Source organism: Schistocerca serialis, chromosome 4 (assembly GCF_023864345.2).
Source record: "Schistocerca serialis cubense isolate TAMUIC-IGC-003099 chromosome 4, iqSchSeri2.2, whole genome shotgun sequence".
Classification (NCBI taxonomy): domain Eukaryota; kingdom Metazoa; phylum Arthropoda; class Insecta; order Orthoptera; family Acrididae; genus Schistocerca; species Schistocerca serialis.
The window spans coordinates 778,546,438-778,560,480 of record NC_064641.1 but is presented as its reverse complement, the minus strand read 5'-3'; the positions used below and the strand labels follow the sequence as shown (position 1 = coordinate 778,560,480).

Sequence of the window (14,043 nt, the reverse complement as noted above, 5' to 3'; positions counted from 1 at the left end):
GGACTGATGACCACAGATGTTTAGTCCCATAGTGCTCAGAGCCATTTGAACTAACTACACTGTTGATGACAAACTGCTGGAAACAGTGACTTATAAGGCTCTTGTGTTACCATAGGATCCTTTCCAGGTATGATTTGTGAAAGGTATAGAGAAGATCCAATGAGGAGCGGCGCGATTCGTCACGGAATCGTTTAGTAGGTTACAGAGGTCCTCAACAACCAGTGACAGACACCAAAGAGAGGTGTTACACATCAGGAACAGTCTAAGCACATTACTTCCGAGGCTTACCTACAATAATTGATCCCACGCGCCGTTCGAGAGTGGAGCAGGGTATGGGAGGTCAGTTAGTGGCTTCAGAAGTACCCTCCACCACACACCGTTAAGTGGCTTGCGGAGTATGATGTTGATGTAGATGCCTGTTTCCAGAGATTGTTAGGAAATCATGCTACCAAACAATTACAGGTCATTCCACATATTTATGCGTAGAATATTACATTTGCGTATGTTGAGGGTGAACTATTACTAGCGTCGGTCCTCTGCAGGCCTTTCTGCATTTAGATACAATTTTCTAGCGTTGTGACGTCATTCTATAGGGCGTCATTCGTCAACAGTGGAACGTTAGCGACGCTACCAATTATATGTGTTGTAAACATTAATAGTCCAATAACGTTCCCTTAGGATATTCCTGTGTGCATGAAAATATCTCTCCGGTAAGTTCGACGTGTCGTTTGTGTTTGTGAGGTTCAGTTCAGGCACAATGCTGGTCAGATAATGTGTTCAATATGCAATACTGCCGAACTGTATCGAACGCCTTCCGGAAGTCAAGCAACACGGCATCAACCTGGGAGCCGTTATCCTCCTGGGTCTCGCGGACGAACAGGTTTCACAATATCGTTATTTGTGGAATCAGTGTTAGATTCCTAAAGATGAGTTTCCCGGTCACACCCCCTGAAACCTGTGCGACGGGTTGCGCCAAGACCAGGCAGTAACCGCGCACTGCATATCGAAGATTTCTGCAACTACGATCGTTGGCCGAGAAAGTAGCTGTTGGACGGGGAGCAGCGGTACGCGGAGTAATATGGGACGGCCACGCCCTGTCGTTTGCGTCATGCGCCAGTTGCCCAGCGGGCACCACAAACCTGTTACCTTGCCAGTGCGGGTGCCGGCTTTTGCACTATTTCTTTCACCACTGCGGACTACCGTTGTCAAGAGAAATGTACCAGGAATCTGCAGTCTAACTGTGTCCCCTCTGTACAATATAGTTACTATTTGTGATTTTCCATTTCACTAAAACTTATGAGCGGGTCTCTATAATCTTAAAGTGGCGTCATTGCCACGCAAACCGGATGTCCTGGGTTATAGTCCCACATCGTGCATGGGAGTTGGTTTCAAATGTGTCGTTACTATGTGTGACTGTACATAGACGAAAACCAGTGGTAGAAATGCGTATACATGCGTGCTTAAGATACATGATACAATTGGGAAAAATAGAAAATCAGTCGTAGTAAGTTTACGATGCATAACGATTATATCAAAGAAATGCATGAAATCTCAACAACAGTGTTGGCTAGATGACAGATCATAAGTGGTTCAATAATAATAATAGAAACCTTGAGTCTTTTATTTTTAACCTTAGCTGACAAAACCGCCATTACCCCGGGTATTCATTTTACCAGTTTTGTATTAAAAACGAAAAAAAATGAAGTGTAATAAGCAGGACAGTTCCTGTACGCAGGCGCAGCTGTAAAGAGTATCTGCAACGCGATTTTGTAGACGTTCTATGCAACGCTTCATAACTGTATAGACAGCTATTGTTTTCGCCTACAGCCGTTTGCGCTTCGCAGTTGAAAGCTGTCAGAAGCGCTGCCCGATGTCCAAAATCGACTCGACTGAAGGGGAGTGTCTTAGTAGTAAAGAATTGATCTATTAAAACTCCATGTATGGTGTGGAATGTTTTCACGTATCTTAGTGTTTATGATGTATCTCCCGAACTGTGGTGTAGCCGAGCTACACCTAATTCTGTTAAGGCTCTTGTGGCGTTTTTATTTTGTTGGCGTATTTGTCTCACAGAATTGAAATTGAGACATGATAGCAAAATATGTAATACGTTCCTTCAGCTGTAAACATTTCTAGAATTTACACGAAAAACCGCTGAAAATAATAGAGCAGTGGCGAAACGTTTTCGGGAAATAGACACAGTATTGTGACTTCATAAGACAGTCTCCTCGGACTGAACTTATCTGCCTTTGTGGCAAATCGTAAAAATTAGAGTAGAATAGAATTACAAGTGGTCTAGTACTTCAATACTCTCCAGTCAACTGAATGTCTCAATAAACAGTAGAAAGTTCTCATGTCATATATTGCACATTCATACTGCAAACCAAACATGGTGGCACAGTGGTTAATAGATTGAACGTACAACAAGAAAGAGTAGATCTCAATTTCCTCCTGGTTATTCTGATGGACGGTGTGGCGGGGAGAACGGCCGCGTCTGGCCCCTGCAGTGCGGATACCGTAAACTGCACTTTACACTTCCGCGAAAGCAAGTTACGTACGAAAGTAAAAATCGCTTAAATGCTTTTCGTGAATGAAATTGAAATCGTCATACGTGTTGACATGTTTAATAATGATCCTAGCTCCAGTAATTACGTGCCCTTACCGTAAGGAAAGGAAGCTGTGCTAAATACAGTTAAGTGCTCCACGTTACTGCAGCTAGCTGATCTTGGCCGCAGCCGAAAGCTAATGACTACCGGCTGAAGCCGTCCGATTTTTACCGACTTCTACCAGTTCAGGCACTAGGAAGCTGCTAACTAAAATTTAACGCACTGTATGATGATTGCTATCTTGCCAAAACTGGTAAAGCGAAACCTGGGACGATTCGTCTAACGAGGCAGTTACCAATTCACTTCTGGATCCGTCTTAACTGAGCTACCGTGCCGTTTTTTACCAGAACTATACGTATGTTATTGGGCAGAAAAATGAAGGAAATTGATTATGGGCGATCGAGAGAGAGAGAGAGAGAGAGAGAGAGAGCGCGCGAGCGACCGCGCTATTGCTGCCTACCGGAGCTTCCCGCATGACAAGCCTTTGGTGTGAAAGTAACGGCCTTGCCTCCCGACTCCGTCGTTGTATGGTCTCAAGGACCTCGAGCGACCGTTCGCCGACTTCTTGCAGCGGAAAAGTGGAGCTGCTTGCCTGTCGTTTTATGTCGTAACTGTTGCTGGACTGGGCGTGGTTCCTGGAGTCACAGCTGACCTCCAACTAAGCAACGGGCGCTGGCATAGTTCAAAATGCGGTAGCTGGTAGGCATGGCGTGAATGTTATTGCGACCCCTATTTTACTTCAACACTTGATGCGAGTCGCATGTTGAGCTTAGACGCCAGCACTGTCCCTGTGATTAGTTGAAGACTGACAGGTCCACAGATTTTCTTATCCTGTCCTTAGGTACATAGCTTCAAAAGCTATGGGATGTATACTCAGTATTAAGGACATGTTCCAAATAAAAAAAATTTCATGCGAGAACAGCAGCATTGCGAACGCAAAATCAGCATTGTTCAAAGTCATCAAAAATCAAATTGAGAATGTCCGTACATCACGGCTTGGAATTAAAGAGGAAACAAAGTGATTTTGCAGGATAAATCGTACGAGACATTAATTCAGGTGTATAGTCACATGACAATTCATGTCAATAAGCGAAATTGTGAAGAAACTATACCCCATGAAGAAAGAAAACTATAGAACAGTGACTTGATGAGGCTGTTATAGAATAATGGACCATTTGCAACACTTGAATGAAATGATGCAATGGAATAATGAGTATGAAGTCAAATTATTTTCAAGAGCCCTAGATGAATTTCTCATATTCATATACTATGAACTGAAGGACGAATATTAATTAATGGGTTGTAGCTGAACCACCTTCGGTTTGCAGATGATGATTTACTGTTCACAGCAAGCACAGATAAACTCTAGCAACGAGTTGAGGAACTTAACACAGTAGGTTCAAAAATATGAATACAGATCAAGTATAAAAAGAGAAAAAAATTAAGATAGGTACATCTAAAAGAAAATAGAAAAAAATAAACGGTGAATTCATAAATAGTTGATGAGATTTTGTATTTACGGCAATTGAAGACAATGACTGGATTAATGGGAAAAGAGTAAAAACAAACTATAGAGCTTGTAGTATCATGAGCTGTTTTTTAGTATACTAAGCTGAGTTTACCATTATGTCTAAAGAAAGAAAAGTTTATAACAGGTATGTTTATAAGTTTTGACTCATGCCAGTGAGATGCGACTTTAAATGTAGAAACCTTTACTCAATGAGAAATGGGGGGATTATGTTTGGGATTACTAGGAAAAACAGGAAAACAAATGGATAAGAGAATAGGTTGCAGCGAAACATATAATTATGACTGTAATGAAACAGAAATGGAGAGGATACTACATACACTGTGTGATCAAAACTATCCGGACACCCCCAAAAACATAAGTTTTTCATATTAGGTGCATTGTGCTGCCACCTACTGCCAGGTACTCCATATCAGCGACCTAACTCACAGACTTCGAACGTGGTCAGGTGATTACTTGTCACTTGAGTCATACGCCTGTACACGAATTTCCACACTCTTAAACATCCCTAGATCCACTATTTCTGAAGTGATAGTGATGTGGGAACGTGAAGGGACACGTACAGAAAAAAAAACGCGTACATGCCGAACTCGTCTGCTGACTGTCAGAGACTGCCGACAGTTGAACAGGGTCGTAATGTGTAAGAGGCACACATCTATCCATACCGTCACACAGGTATTCCAAACTTCATCAGGATCCACTGCAAGTACTAGGACAGGTAGGCGGGAGGTGAGAAAACTTGGATTTCATGGTTGAGTGGCTGCTCATAAGCCACACATCACACTGGTAAATGCTGAACGACGCCTTGCTTGGTGTAAGGAGCGAAAACGTTGGACGATTGAATAGTGGAAAAATGTTGTGTGGAGTGACGAATCACAGTACACAATGTGGCGATGTGATGGCAGGGTGTGGGTATGGCGAATGCCCGGTGAACATCATCTGCCAGTCTGTGTAGTGCCAACAGTAAAATTCGGAGGTGGTGGTGTTATGGTGTGGTCGTGTTTTTCATGGAGGGGACTTGCACCCCTTGTTGTTTCGTGCGGCATTATCGCAACACAGGCCTACATTGGTGTTTTAAGCACCTTATTGCTTCCCACTGTTGAAGAGGAATTCGGGGATGGCGATTGCATCTTTCAACACGATCAAGCACGTGTTCATAATGCACGGCCTGTGGCTTAATGGTGACATAACAATAACATCCCTGTAATGGACTGGCCTGCACAGAGTTCTGACCTGAATCCTATAGAACACCTTTGAGATGTTTTGGAACACCAACTTTGTGCTAGGCCTCACCGACTGACATCGATACCTCTTCTCAGTGCAGCACTCCATGAAGAATGGGCTGCCATTCCCCAAGAAATCTTCTAGCACATGATTGAACGTATGCCTGCGAGAGTGGAAGCTGCCATCAAGGCTAAGGGTGGGCCAACATCGTATTGAATTCCAGCATTACTGATGGAGGGCGCCACGAACTTGTAATTCATTTTCAGCTAAGTGTCCAGATACTTTTGATCACATAGTGCATACCCAGGTGAATGGATATTAGATGGGCCAAAGAAATTCATTGCTTTATGTAGAGAGGAAAAGACTTGAGAGACAGCGTAATTGAAGGTACAGTTTGGCTTCATACAGCTGAAAAACTGTAATGTGTGGAAACGTCAAGAGGAGGCCTCTACCCAGCAGTTGGTGTCTAATGGTTGATGGGGAAAAAATCTACAAATATCCTTTACCCAGCAGTGGGTGTCAGATGGCTGGTGGTGGTGGTGGTGGTGGTGGTGGTGGTGGTGGTGGTGGTGGTGGTCATATAGTATAAAAGTATCATCTAATTTGATGCTCAAAAAGTTTGTTGTAATGTAGTGTTCATCACAAGCATAATTAATTTTTGTTGGACTAATGCCAGAACATTACTTATCATAGGTCTGCACTTCATTGTTTGTGTTTTGATGCCTTTTGCATCTGGTGCATCAATTATTCATTTAGTTTCATGCATCATATCAAACAAACACCAGATACATGGATTGTCATAACTGATTCCCAGCAAATTGTCATGACTCAAATGCATGTTCGCAGAATTTAGACCACTTCAGATGGCTGGGGCATGATGATTTATTTTTTTATAACACCTCTGCTCACATTTAATTGATACTTTTTAAAAAGCTTTAGAGGCGAATATGAGAATCTTTTGTTTAATTGAAACCCACCTAAAATGAGAGTATGAAGCAGCCACTGACAGGAAAACCCTTGACTGCGAGGTCGCAAGTTCAGTCTGTAGTAAGGCTCATTTGAAACTGTTGTGTTAACAATTATGACAGGAAAAATATTAGCTGCTAATGACTGCAGCATGAGGACACCAGAAAATCTGTTTCTGGGAGGTGTAGAGTCCAAACTTTTATATGATTTATGTATGGCACTTTGCAAAATGGACATTGTCATCATTCAAGAAATGTTCAAAACAAACATTAACCTGCACTATGAACACTGAATGAAAAATCACATGCCACAATGACCACAGAGGTTCACACCATCAAGATCAAAGGTAAACTGAACTCCTTGAGAGTTTCAAACCATGCAGGACATTCAGTTAGGTCTGCTGTTACAGGATCCGAATAGAATCATTAACAGGGTGATGGTAACTGATGGAATGTGATGGCATGCAACTGAACATGAAACAGTTTGTCATGGAGCTTACCTTGAAACTGGCTAACCTGTAAGGCGTAGCTGCAGATAGTCCGATAATATGTTTTATAGCGTGAAAAAAACAAACATCGAGAGGCAGAATTTGTCCAGCAGTTCTATGTGGTGTGAATTGCAGTGTCGCACACTTTGCAGAAGTGCTTTGAAGGACTATGATTTTTAAAGCAGACTAGGAATGAAGTTACTTTGATCAACTCTTGGTCAAATCAGTGCTGATGTTAGTTGATCTTGGTACATCTGTCTTGGTACCTCTAATTTCCAGAGTTCCTTTCATATGCATTTCCTCTTCTAATCACAGTTGGTCAGAGTTGAAAACAAATTTCTTACTGTATGATGTGATTAGTTTGTTTATCTCGTCTACAAATTTTCGGGCCAATTCCGCAGTTTGCTGTGCATTGTCAAGTTGACACTTTGTTTGAAATTTCTTTATGTTAAGTTTTTCAGTTCTGTAACACTGTTGGAAGTTATGCAACCATTGCTTCCTTTCCTGAAAATTTTTCATCTAAGATTTCTTTCTCACTTTGCAAAAGTGGGTTACTTTCTGACAAAATGTCAATGTCAGCAAATGTTGTTGTAGGTATAATGCAATGTATGCTTTGATATAATGCAATGTTTGCTTTGTTTATTGTTGCGATTTCTCTGTTTTGTATCAACACCATTAGCACTGTAACACTGTTGTGAGTTGCTCATAGACTAAGCAGTTCTACTACACTCCATCGCCTCATGCTGTGCTCACAGTTGGATACCTCCAGTCTTGCCCCCTGTTGCCATTAGCACCCAATATTGTGGTTGCATGACAGTATATGGGACGTCAAATGCCATAAACATCATTGGCCTTTTGCGAGCTTGCACTTAAGGGATTCCTTGTGGGGCTTTAAGATGTCTTTCTGAATAGTTTAGTCAGGAGTCTACACAGCACATGTGATGTCCAAAGTGATCTGGTCATGTAAGGAAATACCTGTGTCCATAAGTTTATCTAGGACTCAGCATAGGACTAAATTACCTGTGATACTCTTAGTTTTAGCTTATTCATAGACTTGGATGGCTGTAAAATGTATCAAATGAATAAGCAGTCAGATTAAGAGAAAACTGAATCTACTTTAATTATCATGTGTGCTTACTTGCTATTATGTCATTGTAATTATAGCTATTTGTTTCTATTGCAGGTTCATCGTTGACATTTGCACCGTGGTGTCAGTCGTGGAAGTGAATAATGGCACCCACATCATGTCGCCACACTTTGATCTGGTCTCTGCCAACAGTTGCCCTTTTGCTCACTTTCCTCTGGTACAAAAGCAGAAGAGGATCATCGCGAAGTGACCCAGGGGGGACGGCTAAAGGGACTCGAAAAGCCAAGAAGCAGGAAGAGAGAACCAAAAATCGCACATCGAGTTTGTTGGCTGAGGATAGTAAGAAAACAGTGAAGGAGGACATTTGTTCCACAAGTAAAGAACAACCAGTAATCAGAAAAGGTTCATCCACAACAGGAACAGTGGGTCTTGAGTTGGGACATCCAGAAGAACAACAAAGTGAAATTAATTTTGCTGCAAAAGTTATCGAGAAGCCATCTGTTGAAAATACTGTACCTCCCAGTGGAACGAACTTTTCCACTGACTCCAGTGAAATTATCTCGGTAGGAAAAAGCTCTCATGATTTAATAGTTGGGAAGTGTGATAACAGTGCTGATAATAAAAACTCGCTAATAGAGCTATCAGATACATCCAAACCAAGTTGTGTTATTAATATTACTAGTGACAGTAGGCTCAGTGCTGAAGAAAATAGTGATAGCATAGAAGGATTGTTAGTGCACTGTGATCTAAAAGAATCAAACTTTGAAGTAAAAACGAACTGCGAGGGCGCTGTACTGCAAAGGGAAAGCCCTGAAATTGCTGTACCGACAGAAATAGACTCTGCAATAGTTTTTCCACCGGAAAGTGACACACGAATTAATGGACAATTGGAATCAGCTGCTGAGAGTGTTATCTCTGATCCAAAGGAAATAACCTATGAAATAAGTAATTTACAGGAATCACTGAATGAGCCAGGTCTTGGGATAACTATCCCCACAGACGTACATACTGAGGTAGCTGTCCCCAAGGAAACAATCCTCGAGGTTCCTCCCGAAGACGAAACAATTTACGAAGTAGCTCTCCAAAAAGAAACGATTTACGAAGTAACTTTCGAAAAAGAAACAAACTCCGAGGCATCTGCCTCAGAGGAAAAGAATCCCGACATTACTGTGTTGCAGGAAACGGTCTCCGAGGTTACTGTTCCAAAGAACACAGTATTTGAAGTACCAGCTTCACAGGAAATAAACTCTGACATAATTGTTGCACAGGAAACGGACTGTGACTTAGTTGCTACACAGGAAATAACCTCTGACATAGTTTTTGCACAGGAAACGGACTGTGTCTTAGGTGCTGCTCAAGAAATAAACTCTGACGTAGTTGTTGTACAGGAAACGGAAACGATCTGTGAGTTAGTTGCTAACCAAGAGGCTGACTTTGATGTAACTGTCCCACAGGAAGAGGACTCCAAAGTCATCATCCCACAGGAAACACACTTTGAGGTAACAGTCTCTCAAGACTGTCATCCTGGAAACACCATTGGTGATACCTATCATTCTGACACTTTCAAAAGTGAGGAGAATAACCTGAGTATTGGTAGTCAGTGTTCTGATTGTAGCCGTGTGTCGTATTCAAGCACATTTGCTGCAGGCAGTGAAGAAGTGATTTCTGCCACTGAGGACTTGCCCAGCAGTAATCTTACAGACAGACACACTGAAGAAGACACTATGCCAGAACCTGTAAGAGAGGACTGGACATTAGAGAAGAGCTCTGATATTCAGGCAGAGCCAACTTCTGAAACTCAGAGGAAAGATACAGATCAAACCTGTGGAGAAGATAACGAGTGTTCTCAAAACAAAGATTCAGCATCTGCACAGTCAGCCAGAATGCAGACACCTCCACCTGTAAAAGAAGTATCGGATGAGGCGGACACTGCAGCAACAAGCAGTAGCTGTGGTCTTGAAGGCAAGCTGGCTGCACTGGAGCTGGGAAAGGGTCGCGATTCAGCCAATCATAGCCCTGCAGAGGTTATGCTTGCCAGTCCATCGGCATCTAGCTACTCAGATGAGGTTAGTTACAATAGCTATATGCTGTATGGGAACATAATTGGTATTCTTCTTGCTAGTTGTCATCATTGGTATTTATAATTTTAAAGTGTCGTTTGTATCTTAGCATTACCAAATAAATTACTATGTTAAGTCTCAGCTATGAATGAAACAATAGTGCTCATAAGTGCCGGCCGGTGTGGCCGAGCGGTTCTAGGCGCTTCAGTCTGGAACCACACGACCGCTATGGTCACAGGTTCGAATCCTGCCTTGGGCATGAATGTGTGTGATGTCCTTAGTTTAAGTAGTTCTGAGTTCTAGGGGACTGAAGACATCAATTATTAAGTCCCATAGTGCTCAGAGCCATTTTTGCTCTAAGTTTTTTGACATGTGTATTCTAAATTTTAAGACTCGATAATACTTTGCGAAACTGCTTTGTCATTCTTAGGTATCCAACATATCATCACCTCCTTTCCTTTTAACTTGTTGCAGCCACCTCCTTTTCTTTTAACTTGTTGCAGGATGTTGTTTCAACATAATGGTTTATCATCATCCTTCAGTATTATAACCCATTAAGTGTCTGAACAACAGATGCCTGCAGCACTGGATTGGAAGGGGAAGCCAATGCCATTCATGACTCTTTCTCTCTCGTGCTGTGCTGTGCTGTGGTTGTGTGTGTGTGTGTGTGTGTGTGTGTGTGTGTGTGTGTGTGTGTGTGGGCGCGCGCACCTATCCAATTCAAGGAGTACATTTCTTTCTTTCAACTAGACTGATGCTGTATCTTTTCTATGTACATTTGTTCAGATTTACAGGTGTGTGATGTAAGACATGAGTAAAATTCACTATGTAAGATAAGAGATCCTTATAGATGTTGACAATCATTCTTAGCACCTACAAAATTTGTCTTGATTGCAATATATTTATTAAACTTTGTTATGCACCATAGGTAATAGTTTTTAAAGTCTGTATACTTGGACTGCTTAGCCGTCATTTATGACACAGAAAACTGTTTCATTTTATCACCATTCCTACACCTGATCTTAATACTTATTTAATATCGAATAAGCTTTCTCACAGCTGTGAGAAGTTTTAGAAACAGTAAGGAAAGCGTATGTTGACGAATATCTGTATTGGCACTTCTAATATAAAGCAATAAATTATTAACCACTACTTATTGAAACAAACAAACAAATAAATAGAAAAAGATGTCTCATTAGTCCATCCCTCCTCTGTCCTCCCACAAATTATCTGGTTGTAGAGGTTCAAGGATTAAAAATTTATGTTAGTTACATAGAAGTGAAAATGTTAGCTGTAGAACTGCACAACTGCTTAACAGCCTTCTGTATTTATAGGGGAAGATAACTATTTTCTTTGTAAGACAAAACCTAATTGATGAAATATAAAGCTACCAATAGGAGCAAAATAGCACCTATTTAAAGTAACTAAGTAAACATCTGTTTTCAACTAGCAGCTTTCTTTCCTATTTATTGGGTTAAATTTAACTGGTGCAGTTGCAAATAGAGATAATTTTACTGTTCGTGCACCAAGTGCCGAAAAGTTACGTGTTTAGACTATATTGCACTAACACATTGAAAATGTTTACAGGGGTCAAGTGACAGTGGCAAGGGATGCAGTGATTTAGCAACACCACCATCACGCACTCCAGCAAGTGGCAGTTCTGTATCTGGAGATGCTACTGCCTTGTCTGTGTATGAGTTTGTCCTACCCCAGCACCTTGTGGGTCGTCTTATTGGCAGGCACGGGGCATTTGTACACCAAATTAAAGCGAAAACAAATGCAAGCATACTCATCAAGAGGCATCCAGACACACAAAAACTGAAAATTTGTGCTGTGGAAGGTATATCTTCAGATAGCTTTTTATGTATCTAGTTTTGTCTGTCAAAGAGTGATTTGCCCATATTTAGATGTCAGGCTGAATATTTTGTTTAGCAACTACAATCATTTTCATTCTTACTTCATTAGGGGTAGTGAAAAATTTGTAACTTATGTAATTCAAATTGATGAAATATTTGTTACTGCATACAGAAATATATGTGGACATTAAGTTGTTAAAATGTTGTCATCCTTTCTCAGAGAGAGAGAGAGAGAGAGAGAGAGAGAGATTTCCAATTCAGCCAAAAGTTGCATTGTGTGCTACTTGAACAGATGAAGTTAAATTTCACAATCTCACCCCCCCCCCCCCCCCCCCCCCCCTGTCTCTCTCTCTCTCTCTCTCTCTCTGTCTCTGTCTCTGTCTCTCACCTCACTTTTGCTCTCTCTGCATAGTTACAAAAATTAAATGTATTTTTATCATGCAATTTTATTGTTTTCTGCTCTCCAGTCAGATTTTTTACCACTTTTTTGTATGCTGAACAGTATGATGATATAATGACGTACATTTTTTTGACAAATGTGGTTAACTGTATTCAGTCTTTACTTGTTGATGATGTTTGGTTCATACAACCACAATCTCTTTTTTTTTGCATTTGGGATAAAATTTGGAAGTTAGTCATGATATAAAAGTTAATGTACATACTGTGTTTTTGTTGACTTGTGTATCATTTGCTAAAAATCTATCCTTAGGTACACAGCTCGATATTGAGAGCGCTCTTGAGATGATACGCAAGAAGTTTCCATTGAAACACTATCCCAGTATAACTCTTGAGCAAGTGTGCTTTGTGCCGCCTGTTACAGTATGTCCAATTTTACCAGAATGTTTGCAGGCAAGTATTAGCAAGCATATTGTCTATCTATGGTGCTTGAATCTTGAATGTTATTTCCTGTAACACAGGTCTCAAAATTTATGTCTTGAAATTTTTTCTTAACTATTTTAAGTGAATCCAATGTTTTTTGATATACTAATTTCAGAAATGGTACGGGGTTCCCTGTATTGCATAGTTTTCTCACAAAGTAATGAAGAAGGCTCAGAAAATTCATGCAAAACACACACATTCAGAAAACTTTATTAAAAAAGTGATAAAATCAGGCACTCCTAACATTATAATGAAGTATTATGTTCTTCACATGTAATAAAAACGTATAAATCATAATATATTGTCTTTTTGCCCTCAAGTCTCTGTTCGGTGCACTGACCACGTACACACCCTGTGCAGCATCCAGCAATAGTCAGTTATCATGCTGACATCGCATCGGTCCTGTTACCCGCATTCCATGTGCTTTAATGTGTTAACAGATCCCTTCTCCCTGTTTCGCACTAACAGCATGTAGATTTCTACAAAATGTCTGACATGAGAGTTCAGAATGTGCAGTTTCAACCTCATTGAGGCATCCAGTCCATTGACGTTATTCAGTATGTTTCTTACTAATTCTCATACTAATGTTTTTTGCAGAATGAAATTTTCACTCTGCAGTGGAGCGTGCATTGAAATGAAACTTCCTGGCAAATTAAAACTGTGTGGCTGACCGAGACTCTGAGACCTTTGCCTTTGCCGGGCAAGTACTCTCCTGATTGAGTTGCCAAAGCACAACTAACAACCCATCCTCACAGCTTTACTTCTACCAGTACCTTGTCTCCTGCCTTCCAAACCTCACAGAAGTTCTCCTGCATAACTTAAAAGTCTAGCACTCCTGGCACAAAGGATATATTTTACAACAGCTGTGGTCGCCACAGTGCCTGTTGGCTCAGACGTGCATGCATGTCCGATGAACATTGCTACAGTGCATGTCCAAAGGAACATTCCAACATAATTATGAATAAAAACAGGTGTTGCAATATTGGCATTAATACTTTTTTTTTCCAAGTGTTAGGCAAAGTGGAGGCAAATTAGTTTTCGGTCCATCTTGTAATCAAATAGTATGTAATTCTCTCCTTGTGGCATCGTATTTGACCAGATTTTGTTTTAGACCAGTGCTTGTCTTTTTCATGATTGTCTGATTTGTATAGGAAGCAGGGGTTCTTCTTTACAGCTCGAGCACACTCGACTTCAGGCCCACGACTTGTCCTGATCCCCAACCCTTATGCCAAAGATTTAAACTTCTTGACAAAGTCTGAGATTGTCCACTGATGCTTTTTTCAGTACAAGAGAATTAATATAACCTCTGAAAGCTATGAAATTCGTCACAGCAGGCACCAGTCAGTTTATCAC

At 40.9% G+C, this 14,043-nt stretch overlaps 1 protein-coding gene across 1 annotated transcript in view; it reads left to right on the top strand.

The window, feature by feature from the left end:
• Window positions 1–14,043, top strand: part of LOC126473345 (A-kinase anchor protein 1, mitochondrial) — a 272,499-nt gene that overhangs the window by 239,176 nt on the left and 19,280 nt on the right. Inside the window, 3 exon segments of the mRNA XM_050100341.1 lie at window positions 7,992–9,961; window positions 11,543–11,795; window positions 12,521–12,660. Coding sequence (XP_049956298.1) covers window positions 8,039–9,961; window positions 11,543–11,795; window positions 12,521–12,660 — 2,316 coding nt within the window. The 5' untranslated portion in view covers window positions 7,992–8,038.